The 18,187-nt window shown below is 41.4% G+C and overlaps 1 protein-coding gene across 2 annotated transcripts in view; it reads left to right on the plus strand.

The window, feature by feature from the left end:
* The window catches only part of Rmnd5a (required for meiotic nuclear division 5 homolog A), a 67,079-nt gene that overhangs the window by 18,384 nt on the left and 30,508 nt on the right, over positions 1–18,187 (plus strand). For both annotated transcript variants that reach the window (XM_075983869.1, XM_075983870.1), the window contains exons 3-4: positions 9,741–9,875; positions 11,391–11,491. In XM_075983869.1, coding sequence (XP_075839984.1) covers positions 9,741–9,875; positions 11,391–11,491 — 236 coding nt within the window. The remainder of the gene's footprint in view (positions 1–9,740; positions 9,876–11,390; positions 11,492–18,187) is intronic.

The following is an 18,187-nucleotide window of genomic DNA, read 5'->3' on the forward strand; positions in this document are numbered from 1 at the left end:
TTGAGTTATGAGGAAACTGAGGTGAAGTGTTGAACAACATACCCTGATTATACAGCCTGGAGAGCAGACCGAGGTTTGGAAATGTTTTCAATTGAGAATTTGATCTTAAACTTTACTTGAAAGTCAGTGAGGTATGGCAGGTATAGTAATGTTGGGGTAAAATGATGGGTACAAATTTAATGGCATTGCCCAAACTGGATTTCTGCCACTAGATGGAGCAGCTAACATTGAGGAAACAAAATGCTGTCTTAATGCTGACAGTATAAAAAGTGAGATAGCTAATATTTTTAAAAATAGTTCCAGGAAACCAGTTGGAACTGCCTTTTATGTTTCAAGAATGGGAAGCGGTAGCACAGCGGTGAGGTCTTGTGCTCAGACAGGTCTGCAGCAGGGAGGACAGTGATGCAGCAGTCAGTGCTGCTTTGTTTGGAAGTAGAACTTGGAAATTAGGTGGCAGAATGTGTCCAGATCAGGCCAGCGGGACCTTCCTCTGTGGGAAGCCGCAGAACCTACACCCAGGGACAGCATAGTGACTGTGGGTGTGGCAGGAGACTTGGTACCTTGTAGGTGAGAAGAGATTTGCTTGGTACCTTCCTATGAGCTCCAGGGAGGATTGTGGATGGGAACCATTACCTATACAGGCCCTGCCCAGAGTTCTCACACCAGTACATTCACAGTTTTGCCCTCCTTCCCTCCCTCCCTCCCTCCCTCCCTTTTATAGCCCATTAGCTGCTCACACATGTTAAGAAAATGATACTACTTTCCTTCCCAGGGTCGGGTCCAGGCCTTGTCATTTGGTTTGAGCTGTTCACTCTTACATGCGTGTTATATGCAGTCCAGATCACTCCTCAGCCCCTTCCTCTGACGTTTCCTTGACGGTTTGCAGAGTCAGACAACAGTGTCTGGTATTACCTTATTGATGGTAGAAGTTGACCTTTGAGTCCCCCACCCTGGACATGTTCCCATCATAGGTAGTGTGTATAAGCTGTTTGCTTCAGGTTCCTTAAAGAATATGGATAGTTTCTTGAAATCTGCTCCCATTAGGTACTGTATAGTATACTACTTGATGCAGTAAATTCAGGTTTGGAAGCCCCTCTCTCCAGGATTGAACAACAAGAATGCCTTTAAAAGGGTGTTTTCTACTTTGTGGCAGCATCACAGTTGGAGTTGGTGGGAGATCTTTTTTGCGCAAAACATAACGGAAGGGTAACTAAGCAGCCCTGTTTTTTGTGGTGATTGTTGGTGTCTTGGTGAGGATGAAGGCCAGCATCCAGAATACAGGTTATCTGTCCAGAAGTTAGTTCTGGGAAGTTGATGGCTCATGTTTGAGGTCACGTCTGGCTTTGACTTCGTTGGTGCTACATGTTCACCCACTTGCAGTAAGCAGCCCAGGCCCTGGTTCAGTGGAGCTTCCCCTGTGCTAATCAGTGGCCACTGGAGTATGACTGTGTGTTTGTAATTGTGTGGTGTTGCGGTTTGAGCAATCCTTTGTCCTTGGAGTTGCTTCACTGCCTTCAGCCTTTTATGAACTAGGTCTTACCCCACACCCCAAATAAGTTACCATGCTGTGGCTGTAGCCGTGGGGTTTGAGTAGGAGGCATTCTGAAGGCTGGCCAGTGGCATTGGATGCTGGTGACTGAAGAAAAGCCTGGAACAGGCCTTGTGGACAGGAGGCTTCTTTTGCACCCTCAACTCTACCCTTTTCTAAATTTCAGTGTCATTTGTAGTTTGGTGCCTCCCATTGGCCCTGCCTGCTGTTCCAGAGTTGGGACATCTTTTAGTGCCCCTTTGGCCATATGAGTGAGAGGACTGCTCTAATGAAAAGATTTTGGAAAAAAAGATCTTTGTGCTTAGTTTAAAGCAGTGATTGGAGATGAGTGAGTGAAGTTGAGTACAAACTAAAGTTGTAGTGTATGATGAATGTGTCCTTCTGTAGTAGAGGATGGTTATTAAGAAGAGTAGAGAAGCCGGGCGGTGATGGTGCATGCCTTTAATCCCAGCACCCGGGAGGCAGAGGCAGGCGGATCTCTGTGAGTTCGAGACCAGCCTGGTCTACAGAGCTAGTTCCAGGACAGGCTCCAAAGCCACAGAGAAACCCTGTCTCGAAAAACCAAAAAAAAAAAAAAAAAAGAAGAAGAAGAGTAGATAATTGTCTCTGATTAAGAAGAAAGCTAAGTTGAGCTTTGAGGTACAGATATGACTTTATACACACACACACACACTCTCTCTCTCTCTCCAATATAAGAGGAAATGGTGATTACAAAGCAAGGAAGACTTCCCTAAGAATAAAATAAAACTTACCAAACTATTCTCTACCCCAAATAAGAGTAATAAAAGTCAAAATACAGTGTGCCATGGCTGAACTTTATTGAGGTATTTGTTAAAGTGTAGTAAAGTGTCTTGACCTTTAGAAGCTCTTGCTTTTGAAGTTGCCTGGTTTCAGTAGGAACTGCTGTAGTCTCTTCTGTCTGCCTGGCTCAGTCCTTGTTCTGTGGATCCTTTCCCAGCCAGGTGTGTACACTGCAGCCAGGTGAGGGGGTGGGGGATTGGTTTTCATTAGAGCACTAGGGAAGGGAGTGTGCTGGATAGCTCTGTCAGCTTGACACAAACTAAAGTCATCTGAGAGGAGGGAACCTCAGTTTAGAAAATGCCCTCATAAGATCAAGCTGTAGCAAGCCTGCTGGGCATTTCTTAATTAGAGATTAATAGGGGAGAGACTAGCCTCTGGTGGGTGGTACCCCACTCCTAGGCTGGTAGTCCTGGGTGCTTTAAAAAAAAAAGCAGGTGGAAAACCAGTGGTGGTGATGCTGCACGCCTTTAATCCCAGCACTCGGGAGGCAGAGGCAGGCGGATCTCTGTGAGTTCGAGACCAGCCTGCTCTACAAGAGCTAGTAGGACAGGCTCCAAAGCTACAGAGAAACTCTGTCTTGAAAAACGAGAGAGAGAGAGGGAGGGAGACAGAGAGAGAGAGACCAACCCAGGTTAAACAAGCCATCAAGAGCAAGTTTCCATAGCCTCTCAGCTCCTGCCTTCAGGGTCCTGTCCAAACTATCTTTGATGGTGAGCTGTAATGTGGAAGTGTAAACCAAATAACCCTTTCCTCCCCCAGTAGCTTTGCTCCCTGTGTTTCCTCACAGCAGTAGTCACCCTAATTAGGAGAAGGGTGTCTGGTGGTGTTTGTTCTTGGAAGGAAGCTAGTCTGACATAGGAGACAAAGCACAGGTATTAAGAGAAGAGGGAGAATCTCTGAGTCAGTTATCCCCTGCCTACCACTTTCCTTAAATCCACTTTGCTTGGGTAAAAACGTCTTTTATATGAACCAAGCGTCCCAACTAAGCACTAAATGATCTGTGGGTCCGTCCTTACTGAGCATCAGCACTGGCATGGAAGCACACTGCCTCTGCCCAGAGGGAGCTGCATTGGAGGTTTGCTCTCTGCCATCTGTCATATTACATCATCTGCTCTAGTTACCAGGCGAAATTTTCTCTTGGTAAAATCCTGTTCCAAACTGAATGAAGCTACATTGTTTAGATGAGAACCGTTTATTGAATTACAGTGCAGGCCACTGAAGAAAGCCTAGAGCTTGGTAGTCAGATCTCACAGGATCAGGGTCAGATAATCCCTCTAAACTGGAGGATTCTCACTTTACCTCATCAGGAAGATGGAAGATGAAGTACTGGGCTTGATCTAGCCCGCGTGGCAAATTAGGCCAAGAATCATAAAAAGACCTATGCAGCAAATTGTGCAAATGAATCTGTAATTGGATCCAAGTGGTGTGTGTATGAGAGAGTATTATTTTAAGAGAAGCAGTCTCAGCTATGTAGCTTAAGCTAAACTGGCATTGAACTCCTCAGGATCTTTCTGGGACTAGACAAATTTGCTGCCATACCCAGTTTAAGTGATTTTTAAATTAAGGATTTTGTCATTCTTTTATTTGGTTGTTTATGTTTTCTAATGGCTCAGCACATAAAAGTACAAAATGCACAACTGATGACCTGAGTTTGATCCCTGTGCTCAGGGTGGAAGGAGAGAACTGATTCCTCCAGATATGTGCCGTGGCTCTCATGTACATCATACAGACACACAACAACAACAACAATAATGAAACTTTAAAGGTTGTGTTTTCTAATGCAAGCTGTTTTAAATGTGGCATCAGAGTTGGTGGCAAGGACTAACTCAGATTCACCTATTGCATGTTGGATATTTGTTATTGCATGAATACTTGTGGAACATTTCATGTACATTATTTATTTATATCATCTTGAACAACTGTTTAACTTAATCTGCATCCCAGCAAGTGCCTTCCTGAGCATGGGTATGAAACTGAGGTTTATGTTAGAGCCAGAGAAAAAATAGAAAAGCTGATCTGAGACTTTAAGGACCCTTTCTCTGCTAGAATTCCTTGGGAGAAGTGATCTTTAGGGTCTTGAGAGCACCTGCTATATGCACAGGCATCTCTCTCCCCTTGTAGAATGGTAAAAGATGTTTGCCATCTCTGGGAGAATAAAATCACTGACATTCTTCTGTTCTGTTCTAATAAGGAGACAGTGAGATAGCAGATTGGACCGTGAGATCCTTGGATGGGGTGTGACAGACGGGGTTATGGAGTATGCTTATCCTTTTTAAGAGCTCAGTGTGGGGTGTGGCTTATGCCCTTGTGCTTGTAAGGTAAAAAGCTTACTAGTGTGCTCTATCTACCTTTCTCTTCACTTTGAAAACCAAAGCAGAGGTGTGAGTGTGAGTATTGTACAAAGGAGGCAGTAAGATGTCAAGAAAGATGGTGTGGGAATCTAGATTCCTCCTGTACTGCTGCCGCTGCCGCTGCCGCCCTTCTGAGTTTTCTCCCAGCCGTAGCCTGGGAAGCACTGCTGTCTACTCTATGCCTCCGTACAGGTGTATTTCCTCATGGATCCTGCATTTATTATCCGCTTTACAGGGTGTTGCCAGATATTTTCCTAGGGGGTTTTTACACCAGTTTACAGTCATGCCCAACCTGTTTGGCAGTCCTGTTCCCTCATTTCTCACCACATTTGCAAGTCTGTAAAGATTAACCAGATGGTGTGTGAAGTCATGTCTGGTCACACTCACTTTACCTTTCTGATCTTTTGAGGTGGAGCGGCTTTTCACATGTAACCTTTAGGATGGCCTCCTTTGTGAATTTCATGTTCTTTTTGCCCATGGCTTTCCTCAGTCTGTCTATCTCATGACCTGGGGAGTTTGCTCCCATATCTTCTGAACTTGTAATCTTTGTGAGTTGAGTGTGAAGTAGCCATCTTTTCCCAGTCCAGGTCTGCTTGCTTTGTTGGGAGTCCTTTGGAGTCTCTCTCTTTCTAATCCAGATTAACCAGATGTTGAAAAAAAAAAAACCCAGTTCTTTGTAGGTGCAGCAGTGACCTGCAGTGGAACAATTGTTGGAGTCATATGTCAGGTTTTCTTCAAAGTAGATGGGAAGCTTTAAAATAACATTGCGAATTGACATGTTTTATCATGAGCTGTTAGTAACTATGATTTATGACTGTATTTGGTGAGCAATGAAAACTAGTCTTTAAATTGATTTGGTTGAATTCATGAGATCTCCAAAGAGATAGTCTCTAGATTTAGCGTGTTGTGAATTTCTTTTTCCAAGCTTTATTGCATCCTGTGCAAGTGGACATGCCCTTGAACATGTGCTTTGCCTTTTTTGGTCCTTCCTCCCTGGGTAAGAACATCATGTCAGGCTCCTTTTTTCTTTATTGACAAGGTTTCTCTGTGCAGTCCTGGCTGTCCTGGAACTCACTCTGTTGACCAGACTCAGAGATCTCCAAGTGCTGGGATTAAAGGTGTGTACCACCATGCCTGACATATTGAGACAGGGTTTTGCTGTGTAACCCAGGTGGACTCTGAATTCAGGATCCTCTGGTCTTTGCTTCCGAAGTGCTATGTATAGGTTGGTTCTCATTGTTTTAAGAATATGAAAGGAAAAAGTAAAGCAGACGATGTTAATAACAGACAGGTATTTCTTTACATTAGTGCCTGTGCTGGTATACAGTGTTGCTTGATTTCCTGGGTAGCTATGTAAATGTGTTTGGTCACCTAGTAACGGGCTGGAAGGAATGCCAGCTCTGATGCAACAGTGAGTTATCCTCAGTGGGTACTATCTGAAAAGGACAACAAGTCTACAGTCCATGACCTTAGAGAAGCTGAGTAATAAGGAGAACCTAAGAGAAGCATATGCAGATCTCCCTGGGAAAAGGAAATAGACAAGATCTCCTGAGAAAATTGGGAGCGTGGGGGTGGGGAAATGGAGGGCTGAAGAGGAGGAGAGAATAAGGGGAGGGGGAGGAGAACTTGAAGAAATGGGAATGGGATTGTTGAGATGGGGGAAGGACAGAGACAGAGAACAAGGAGAAAATATCTTGATTGAGGGAGCCGTTATGGGGCTAGCAAGAAACGTGGCAGTAGAGAAATTCCCAGGAATCCACAAGGATGACCCTAGCTAAGACCCTAAGCAGTAGTGGAGAGGGTGCCTGAACAGACCTTGCTTTGTAGTCAGATTGATGCCTATTTCAGATGTTACCATAGAACCTTCATCCAGCAACTGATGGAAACGGGCAGAGACCTGCATCAGAGCACTGGGCTGAGCTCCCAAACTCCAGTTGATGAGTGGGAGGAGCGAGAATATGAGCAAAGAGGTGAAGACCATGATGGGTTCACCCACTGAAACAGTTTACCTGAGCTAATGGGAGCTCACCAAGTCCAGCCAGACAGGGAAGGAACCAGCATAGGACCAAGCTAGACCCTCTGAATGTGGGTGACAGTTTTATGACTGGGGGCAGACTGCTGGGCCACTGGTAGTAGCAACAGGATTTGTCCCTGCTGCTTATACTGGCCTTTTGGAACCTTTTAGAATCTCTCTGGATAGATACCTTGCTCAGCCTAGATATATAGTAGGGAATGCCTTGGTCCTTCCATGGACCAATGTGCCTTGCCACTCTCAGAGGAATAGAAGGGGAGTGGGGGAGGAGTGGGAGGAAAGGTGGAGGGGATGGGAAGAGTGGAGGGAGTGGGAACTGGGATTGGTGTGTAAAATGAAAAAAGATCGTTTCCTTTAAAAAACAAATAAAATAGAAAAGTGAAAAAAAATAGTTATTCATCACCCCTACCCCCCCCAAAGGAAAAAGAATCTGCAGTTATAACAAAGAGAATTTGACTTGTTTTGCATCTCAACATCTGTTTATAATCTATTATGGGCAACCAGAACGTAAAACTGTGAAAGGTTTTCCTGTCTTCCTTAGTTGTTTTAAGTAAACATGGTAGAAGGGTGCTCAGAAACATGCATTGTTCTTGCTTGTTTTCTAAAGTGAGCGACTACATTTCAAAGCCTCAATGTGACTAAGGATGCTTCTGCTGGAAGGGCTTTTCCAGTTTTCTTTCCCATGTAGTAGTAACCATAGTAAGCCCTTAGAAAGGAAAAATGTGAAGGCATCCTTGTAAAACTCCATAATATTGTTTAAATACGAGACTCAGGGATCGGCATTTATTTTTGGTATGTATCTTAGAGAAATTAATATCCAAATAATTTCATTATGTGAGCAGATAGTGTTGGTGATAACTGTTGGATTATTTTAAAAGCAGCTGTAAGGGGGAGAAGGTGGGAAGAGGCTTGGTCTGACCTTAGGCAGAATGTTTATTCATGGCAAGGGGGCATCTTTATTACTCACATGTATGAATGGCCAAAATGCCTACAGAGGAAGATGGGATGTGGCCTCATAGATGGGCAGAAATGACTTCTGTAGTCCTCAAGAAAGCTGGGAAGCGTCCTTCAACAGAAATTATTAGTGACTATTAAAATTCTGCCAGTGATCTCTGTGAGTTTGAGTTCAGTCTGGTCTACAGAGCGAGTTCCAGGACAGCTTGGGCTATTACACAGAGAAACCCTGTCTCGAAAAACACCAACAAAACCCAAAAAATTAAAAAAAAAAACAAACCTGCCAGTATGCTAGGCATTGTGCTATATACTCTTAGTCTGTACTTGTGAGGAAGGCAGGAGGTTGGGAGTTCAAGGTCATCAGTTATTACAGGTGTGTTGGAAGGCAGCCTGGGCTTCTTGAGAACTTGTTTCTAAAAACAAGCAAGCTGGTAATACATATTAACAAGTAAAATGTCTTTGAAAGCATATTTATTTTCCATGGTTGTTTTCCTTCTTTCCTGGGGAGTTAAATACCTGGTGACATATTAATAGGAGGTTGATAAGATTGAGAAGTAATTATTAGATGAGTTATTGCCACCCTGGGGGCTGTGTGTGTTCACAGACCAGTGAAGGGTATAACTCTAAATGGTTGCTGCTTGTTACATAAGCTTAGGCATGTGGAAAATTATCGGCAGATTCCTGAATTTGTAGATTACATCATTATATACTCATTATTTTATTCATTTGAATGGCCTCTGGGGTAGTAAAATAGCCCTATCATTCTTTGAGTTTCTAGTTGAGTTCAGAAGAACAAACTACTCCCTTGTGTTTTGGTTATTATAGATAGCACAGAAACTATAAATGACTTTGTTGTAAAGTGTCGGTGGCCTGCCATGAATCAACTCTTAAATACAGGGTCTCTGATAAGCAGAAGTAAAACTCAGAATCTTTTTAGGTGATGGTGGTTCATTAGTAGGTTCATATGTGCATTACTTTAGCATTTAAGTTGTTTGTGTTTTTCCCATTGGTTAGGCTAAGTTCTAGCACAAGAGATTCTATTAGAAAACAAGGATGAGTGAGGGCTCCTGAGACCCCACTCTAGCTGGGGAGCTTTTGGCAGTTAATGACTGCTGGGGGAAGGAGAATCATTTTTCTTCACTGTTAAAGGACCCATTCTCCAGTAAATAACCCACAGGTGTTTTCATGCAATTAACCCTCAGGGTTTTTTTTTTTTTTTTGTGTGTGTGTGTGTGTGTTCGCCCTTGTTTTTGGAACATTTTTGTAATGATAGCTTGGAAGCCTTGGGTTTCAACACTTGTCCTTTTGACCTTGGTGCTTGTCACCTCCTCTCTGTGCCACTTGAGCTGTGTTTGGTTCCTTGTGTGCCATACAACTCTGCGCTGCCCTTCCCAGTGTGGATGGCAGTCTTCCGTAGGTCGCAGATCCAGTTGTGTTCACAGTTTTGAATGTACCTTACTTCAGCTTCAGAGTCTGCAGTGGACTCTGTGAGTCCAAACTATGTATCTATCCATAGCTGAAGTGTAGGCCTGCTAATAGTAAACTGCTCTTTGCACGCACTGTCTGGCTCTCCCACCTCCTCACTCCCAGCCTCAGAACTGCAGTTAATTGTTGGGCTGTAGCATGGTTTATTTAGCAGTCCTACATTGATGGAGGTGTGTGTGTGTGTGTGTTTCTGTCCTTTGCATTACAGATAGTGCTGTACTGAGCATGCTTTTAGCAGATACTGTAACATATTTCTGAAAATACTGCACTAGTGTAATGCCCAGAAATTGGTTTATTGGTTTCAATTTCACAGAAGTCAGTGTTAAATCTATACATTTTTTCCAAAGTGCTCCTCAAGTTATTTTTATATTTTTATTATGTGTGATTATTCCAGCAGTAGTTCTCAAGAGTGAAAAGATTTAAAAGATGCACTAGGAAAGCCCCTGCCTGTGATTGTATAAATGAATTGAACTGATACCAAAGGAAGATGCAAACCTTTGTTTCTTTCTGTTAGGTGGGGTGAAAAAAGAAAGTCACCTATACACGATTCTTTTCTATTTCCCCCCAGAATTTTGACTCTGACATTAGCAGTGTGGGAATAGATGGCTGCTGGCAGGCGGATAGCCAGCGACTTCTCAACGAGGTGATGGTGGAACACTTCTTCAGACAAGGAATGCTGGATGTAGCTGAGGAGCTCTGCCAGGTAACCGCATGCCAGCAAAGCAAGGGAAAAGTAAAGAAGGCAATGCTGTGGAGTTTGCATTATCTCCAGATGGGGCTTTGTATGTACTCAGACTGTAGATAGGTTTGTAATCTTTTAATACTATGAGTAACTTCATTTTGCTAGGACATTTTTTTACGTTCTTAGAAGTTATGGTGCTGCAATTTAATGTCTTAATTGCCCTTCCCTTACTTACATAGATCTAATCTACATGTGAAGTAGAAAGTAGAAAAAGACAAGATCTTCTGAGTAAATTGGGGACATGGGGACCTTGGGGGAGGATTGATGAGGGAGGGGAGCAGAGAAAAATGTAGAGCTCAATAAAAAAAATCAATAAGTAAAAGTCATTAAAAAAGGTAAAAAAGAAATTAACACTCTTAAAGTTTAACATCTGAGTTATTCTTTCCTTATTTGGAATCTGACAGGTTGGTTTCTAGTCTAGTCAGTGTGTCAGATGTGATGATATTTTTCCTGTGTGGCCCAGGCTGTCCCTTTACTGCTCCTGTTTCAGCTTCCCCAGCACTGCGAGTGCACTGTCTACTCCTGTTTCCTCCTTTGATAGGAAAGGTTAATAGAGCAGAGAAGAGGAAAGACACAAGATTTTAATGTTTGTTTTTCTGATCTAGTAAAAGTGTATCAGATGAATTGCAAACTAAAATTGACTCCTGGTGGGCCTTGCTCGTCTTTTCTGTTAGACAGGAACACCATGAGGATGGTAGTAGTAGCTGCTGTGTACTGTGTGTTTCCTCTGAGCCACACCCTGTTTACTCCTCTCCACTCCACTGTGAAGTAGTAGTAGTTGTTCTACACATGAGAAGTGTGAGGTTTGGAGAGTCAAGGAATGTGCCCAGGGCTGTTCGGGAAGCCTTTCTGAAGGAACCGGGATTCAGTCCCTTTTTCATTTGTCCAAACTCCACTCTGTTGCATTTTTGTTTTAAAAATGAAGAACTCAGAAGATAAAATAATTTAAAGGGAATCAATCATAAACCAATCTATAATCTAGGTCTTTTCTATTTGAAACAGTTGAGATAAATGGCACTCGGGTCTTTCTTCATACCTTTTGAGGTGTGTGTATGTGTCCGTACACATCTTACAGCAAATTATATCACTGAGAATTAGTTTGTTTTTTCATGTGGAAAGAGAGGTGGTAAGCAAAGTTCTTAGCATCTGGCCTGTGAAGTTCTCAGACACTCCTTTAGCTCTGCAGGTTCCGGTGTTTCCTCCTCCTGTGACAGACCTCGGCTGCACCTTGCATCCCGGGAATGAGTGTGTGCTTGCAGTTCATTGGCCTGAACATGCAGAACCACACTCAGCTTTAGTTCGTGGTTTGGTGCTGATCTCAGACTTGGCAAAAGCACAGTGGTGGGACAGTTTGCCACAGAAATATATGCTAAAGGGAAATTGACTTTAGAGCCCTGCATTTTATAACTAGATCAGCCTTTCCCATTGCGAATGAATAGCCTAACAAGTTGTTGTTCCTGTTCCGTTTCCTTCCAGGAATCTGGACTGTCTGTGGACCCAAGTCAAAAAGAACCATTTGTGGAGTTAAATCGAATATTAGAAGCATTAAAAGTCAGAGTTCTGAGACCTGCTCTTGAGTAAGTTACTCTGTCTCTAAGGTGCTGCGAGAGGAACTCTGTAAGAAAATATTTGTAAAACACATGAGACATACTTAGATAGGCCTATTTTATCTGGTAAACTTCAGGAGATTCAAGAAAGAACACTTACATTTCTTTTAACCAAGTGAAATAAGGACTATAATACGAGAACCTGGCAGCCTGCTTAACTTAACAGGTAATCATGTTTCCAGAAGAGAAAAGGGCTTCCTTATCTGTGCTGAAGCACTGCTTTGTGTAGGCCAGCATTATAACTGAAGCACCATTGTTTTAACAATCTTTATATGATATTTGAGCTTCCATAATCTCCTCGGGTGCTGTGCTGTCATTCTGAGAAGTGATTTAGTTGGTTATGAGAACTAGGTGATATTCATGAACAGAGCAGAAATTCTATATAGAGATCTGGGGTCGGGGAAGAAGGAAGGGAACTAGTTATTTGTCCCATGCTAAAGTTTCCGACTCGATTACCAGGATATTTACAATAAATAATATAAAATGAAAATAAAAGAACAAGATAATCAAAGTAGAGTCCTGGGGCTTTAAAACTTGGAAGATCTGAAATCGGTATTTATGTTTGGGAATGATCCATGTGGTGTTTTAATGATTAAAACAGGCAATTGTATTTTGAGGTTTGGGTGGAGGTTATTGCATAGTTTTCTACATTTGATAAGTTCTTTTTAAAATTTGAGTATTTCTAGAACTAGCCCAGATGAGCAGTTGAGGGCTCTTGTGTTAATGTGTGTTTTCTGATTTCTGTGCAAAAATTAAAAATATTGTGTATGAGGACTACTGGTTTTAGTTTGCTTTTGGAAAAGGGGTATTGTTATTCATAGCCCTGACTGGCCTTGAACTTGTGATTTTTCTGTCTCTTAGTACCCCAAGTGCTGGGATAACTTGTTTAACGTATAGTGTGGGTTTTTGGGTTGTTTTAGATTGTGACACACCTAGGAGTTAAATTTAAATAAGTATCTGTGACTTTTTGTTTACAAAATTAATATTTACTCTTAGATAAAGAGTGAGGGAGCCCAAGTACAGAAGTGTGCTGAGCTTCCCAGTTCTACAGTGATAAGGGTTGTTCTTCAAGAGATGTTTTTTTCCTCCAGTTGTTTTTTGAGGGTGTTCACCTAGTTTATATTGATTGCTTACTGTGTGACTGTGCTGAGTATTTGAACTCCTTTAGCTTTCGAAGTGCTCACCACTTTTCCTTTTGGAGAAGGAAAGGCTAAGTGATTGGAAACTGTCTTTGCAGTTACTGCAGTAACTCGCATTCAAAAGCAAAATTCTGTGTCCAGTGAAGCCAGCTGCTTCCTTGCTAAAACATCAGAAAGAATATTACCTTGTTAGATTTGAAACAGTTGGGATCTGGCTTCAACTTTATGCATTTATGGGAAAAATTTTGTTTTTATTTTATTTTTTAAAAAAACACTTCAGGAGTGCTTTTAAAAGCTTTGAGTTGCCTGTGACTCTGAGACAGTTCATGGGCAACTGATCAAAGTAGAAGGCGGTTTAATGTACACTTCATGAGCATGGAGTCAGTGTAAGAGATTGTTGTAGAAAAAACAATATTCACAAGTTAAAAAGTTTGATTCTGGCCTCCCTTCAAAAACATTACTTTGAGAAGCAAGTGGACTTATGTGAATTGAAGGCCAGCCTGGTCTACAAAGAGTTCCAGGATAGCCAGGGCTGTTACATAGAGAAAACTTGGTCTTGAAACCGCTCCCCCCAATTACATTGTTAAGTCTTTATATGAAACTGTTGTAGAAGATTAAGATGTGTTATATTTGTTTATCCTTTGGAATATTTGTTTAATGATGCAATGATGTGTTCATTTTTTTTTTTTATGTTGCAGTAGTTTAAACTCTGAAGCTATGTTGCTGTGCCTGTCTAAAACACACGATTGGTCTAATAAAGAGCTGGACGGCCAATAGCGAGGCTGGAGAAAAGGATAGGCAGGGCTAGCAGGCAGAGAGAATAAATAGAAATCTGGGAAAGATGAAGGAGCAAGAAAAGAAGGGGCTAGCCATCCACCTACACAGCCTCTATGTAGAAATAGAGAAAGGCAAAATCCCAGAGTCAAAAGTGGACGGGATAATTTAAGAAAAGCTGGCTAACAACAAGCCAAATTAAAGCTAGGCATTCATAAGTAATAGTAAGTCTTCGTGTGATTTATTTGGAATCTGGTTGGCTGCCCCCAAAAGAGTTAAGAGTAGAAAACAGCCAATAACACGAAACCTCTATATTTGAGTTTAGGGTTAACATTAATTACCCCAAATACATGTACCAGGTTTAAAAAGAATTAGAAGGCACAGTAAAGTAAAAATGTAGTGTGAGATTTCACTTCCTTACTGTAAGTCACCCAGTATCTCGCCACATAGTCAGTCACCATTAACCTTTTCTTGTGCATCCATCTGGATAAGTAAGTCTTCAATGCTATAGATATTATATTGGTTGTGGGATGTCTATATGTCTGGGTCTGTTGTACAGATGATTGCATACTGTTCTATATCTTGTTTTTTTTTAACTTGAAAAAAAATCGAACTTTTTGCCTATATTGGAATAGACAAAAAATAATTTTTTGTTTTGTTTCTCTCAAGTGGCTGCATAGTATTTGAGTTTATACCTGGATTTTGTTTAACTTCTTTTGGTTAAATTTTTGGTTAAGCCAAAAATAGTTAAATAAAACTCAGGTATATTGATATTTGCTAGTTTCAAGCATTTTATATAATAATCAGTACAGCAGTGATTAATTTCTTTTATTTTCATTGTGCGTTGCTCAGTCTGTAGGGTGCCTCCCTAGAGCATTGGGTCATGGTACATTTAAAACTTGGATTGAGCTTTTTTTTTTTTTTGCCAGGGTTTCCTCTATACAGATTGTTCCAAAATAAAATGATACCACAGGTATAAAGAGTCCCTTCAGCCGGTGATGGTGGTGCACACCTTTAATCCCAGCACTTGGGAGGCAAAGGCAAAGAAACCCTATCTGGGGGTAGGGTGGGTGATAATAATAATAATAATAATAATAATAATAATAATAATAATAATAATAATAATAATAATGTCTTTGCAAGTTTGATAACATGTATGTTGTAGGAAAGTGATGGAGGAAGGTCATTGGTTAATTAATAAAGAAACTGCTTGGCCTGATAGGTTAGAACATAGGTGGGTGGAGTAAACAGAACAGAATGCTGGGAGGAAGAGGAAGTGAGCTCAGACGCCATAGCTCTGAGATTTGACACGATGAAGCAAGCCGCCAGGTCAGACATGCTGAATCTTTTCCGGTAAGACTGGTGCTATATAGATTACTAAATATGGGTTAGGCAAGATAAGTCACCACCTTGTGGTGCTACACACATTAATAGAAATGGGCCAAGCAGTGTTTAAATGAATACAGTTTGTGTATTGTTATTTTGGGGCATAAGCTAGCCAGGCGGCCGGGAGCTGGGTGGCAGAAACGCAGCCCGCAGCTCCTTCAACAGGAAAGGACGGCATCTTAGTATATTCAGTTTGCATTTGTTTTATAAGGAGTTTACCTGTATCTTCTGTAGATAGGCTTAATGCATTCATGCCGGCCCAGATGCAGTCTTTTGGCTCTGGGGGACGTCTTAAGAATCACTACTGATGATAGGTGACCATCTTAGATTATAACATGATTTCCCAGGACTTGTAAGAGCATTCCTTCACTGCCTCTGTTAGTTGCAAGATCCTCCACAGGACACCTTGAAGAACCAGAAATAACTAAATGGTTATAAGGAGGAAGAGAGAAAAGTAAAGGTTGCAGATTTTTTCACATATAATAGGAAAATACTGCTTTGGTTTATATAGCTTATGGGTTTTCGGTGGGACAGGCTACCAACAATACCAGGCAGGTTGCCGAATCTCTTAAGGCCAGAAATTAGGTAGGGAAGGGGAAAAGTCAGAAGGAAGTGAGATGAGACTGACTGCCTTTGTGGTTTCATGGTATAATATTTGATTAGTGGTCTTATAAATGAGAGAATCCTTATTAGACCTAAGAGAAACTATAGTATGAATGAATAAAATACAGTTTTTTTTAAAAATAGAAAGCAGGTTAGAAAGTGAAAATGGAGGAAGCAAGTGGAAGCACCTGATGATTGGAGATTTGAATAGTGGACTGAATGTACAGCAATTCTGGTTGAGGCTAGAAAGATGGTTTAGGAGCTCAGAACACTCATTTGCTCTTTCAGAGGACCTGGGTTTAATTCTTGGCACCCACGTGGTGATTTACAACCAATTGTAACTCCAGTTCCAGGGCATTTGATTCCCTCTTCTGGCCTCTGGAAACCATATTTGTACATGGTACACAGACATACATGCAGGCAAAGCATTCATACAAAAATAATTTTTAAAATTTTAAATAGTTAGTGATGTCCATTTCTTGCTCTTCACTTTGAAGCTTTTCAAGGGGGAGCAGCCTTTCACTTTAGGCAGCTCTCAGTAGCCACAGACAGCAGAGGAAACAGGGCTCTCATGGGGAGACATTGGAGAAGGACATCCAAGGTTGAACAAGTTGGATTTTTCCCCCTAGAGTTTGAGTTCCTTCTTCTTACCCAATTAATTGACCTTAATTCTGAGAAGACCAAAAAAGAAAGATGATCCATTTTAAACTAATTCTGTTTATATGCAAAATGATGGAGAAAGAACACTTCAATTAAAAAGAGGCTAATTAAAAAGAGTGGGGTATAGATTAGGCACACACCTAATCCTAGCACTGGTGGAGGCTAGGAGATCAAGAACTCAAGGTCATCGTCTGCTGTGTGGGAAGTTAGAGGCCAGTCTGGATTACCTGTCTCAGAAAACAGTGTAATGAGGTGTCAGTGACAAGGTTACAGAAAAGTAGGGAGTCTTGAAGACAGAAGAAAACATTTGAGGTGGCAACATCTTTTTCTGTTTCAAATTTACTGCTCATGAAAGTTTATATAAAATTACAGAAATTTTCCTGAGGACCAGGAAAAGAATATGCATAATCTAACTCTGTCCTACTGAGGGCTTTGTATCGGAACAAAGTGGGCCTGTATGTCTGAGAACCGCATGTGCAGTTGAGTCTCTGCGAGTTTGAGTATTTTTTTGTTCTTGTGAGATAGGGTCTCAGGTTATCTTTTAAGTTGGCCTTGAATTCTGATTGTCCTGCCTCTACCACCCAAGTTTGTGTTTGTGTCATTCACATGTGTAATACTCTAGTCTCCTTCTCTTCCCCCTGTTCTTTTTGAAACAAAATTTCACTAATGCTATCTATATAGCCCATACTGGCATTAGCCTCCTCAGTGTTGGGAATACAGGCATGCACCACCACACGTGACTGAGTTCTTTTAAAGAAAAAATAATTAACATGTTATTTTGTGTGTGCCTATGTACATGCATATATAATTTATAGAAGTTTGTTCTTTCTTTTTCCCATATGCACCCTGGAAATTTCATTCAGAATGTCAGTCCTGGTGGCAAGTGTCTCTACCCACTGAGTAATCTCACCTCTTTGTTTAATTTCTTAAACAACTAGCAAAAAGGACAAAGGCTAGAGAGATGGCTCAGGAGCTCAGACACTTAACTGCTCTCTGAAAGGACCCACGTTTAATTCCCAGCACCAACGCTGGATGGCTCACAACCTTCTGTGACTCCAGCTGCAGGGGATCTGACACTTAAAGACTGCACTCATGTGTATATACCCAAACATAGACATAATGTAAAAAATAATAATAAAATCTTTTTAAAAAGATATATCTCTCTGAGATAAAAAAAAAACATAAGTACTTCTAACAAAGGAATTATCCAGTAGCCAAGATTTCTCTATTTGAAAATAGCCCGTTTTGTGAAAAAAAAATTCATACACTATATTTTGATCATGTTTTTCTCCCTCTCTCAGTTCTGCCAAGATCCTCCCAGTCTCCCTACCTATTCAACATTGTGTCCTGTTTTTCTCTTTCACAACAAGAACACAAGAAGCACAGATCCGCAAAAACACACTAAAAGGAAACTTGAAACAAAATAAGCAAAAGATAAAAAATAAACCAAAAAGTGCCAAAACGGCTGTGTGGTGGCGGTGGCTCACACCCATAGTTCCAACACACAAGAGGCCGAGGCAAGCATATCTCTATGAGTTCAAAGCCAGCCTGGTGTACAGAGTGAGCTCCAGGACAGCCAGGGCTACACAGAGAACCTTGTCTTGGAAAGACAAAGCTAAAACAAAGCAAAATAAAACAAAAAAGTCTACAAAAAAATACTATTAAGTTTTTGTGTTTGTATTGGCCAACTACACCTGTACATGGGGCATCTATCTCACTGCCTGCACATTGTCCAGCTGAGGGTGCCTGTGTTCATTTCCACCTACTGACAGAACTTCTGTGATTGGGTGAGTGAGACAGTCATCTGAGCATAGCACTGTATCACTGGGAGTCATTTTAGGGCTGCACTTCTGTAGCAGAGTAATAGTAGATTACTCTGCTGGTTCTTGGCTGTGTCGGATCAGTTTCCATCTCATGTAGTAGGCTTGAAATGCAATTAGAAAGCCATCGATTGTACCCATAACATTTATGTTGTTATAGCACCAACATACCTTGCAGGCACATCATAAAACTTAACTCCAAATGGATCAAGGACCTTAATGGAGTTAAGCCGGGTAATAATATGGATCTATTTACAGAATTCTACACCTTCTACATGCAGCCA

This window comes from Microtus pennsylvanicus, chromosome 8 (genome assembly GCF_037038515.1).
Source record: "Microtus pennsylvanicus isolate mMicPen1 chromosome 8, mMicPen1.hap1, whole genome shotgun sequence".
Taxonomy (NCBI): Eukaryota; Metazoa; Chordata; class Mammalia; order Rodentia; family Cricetidae; genus Microtus; species Microtus pennsylvanicus.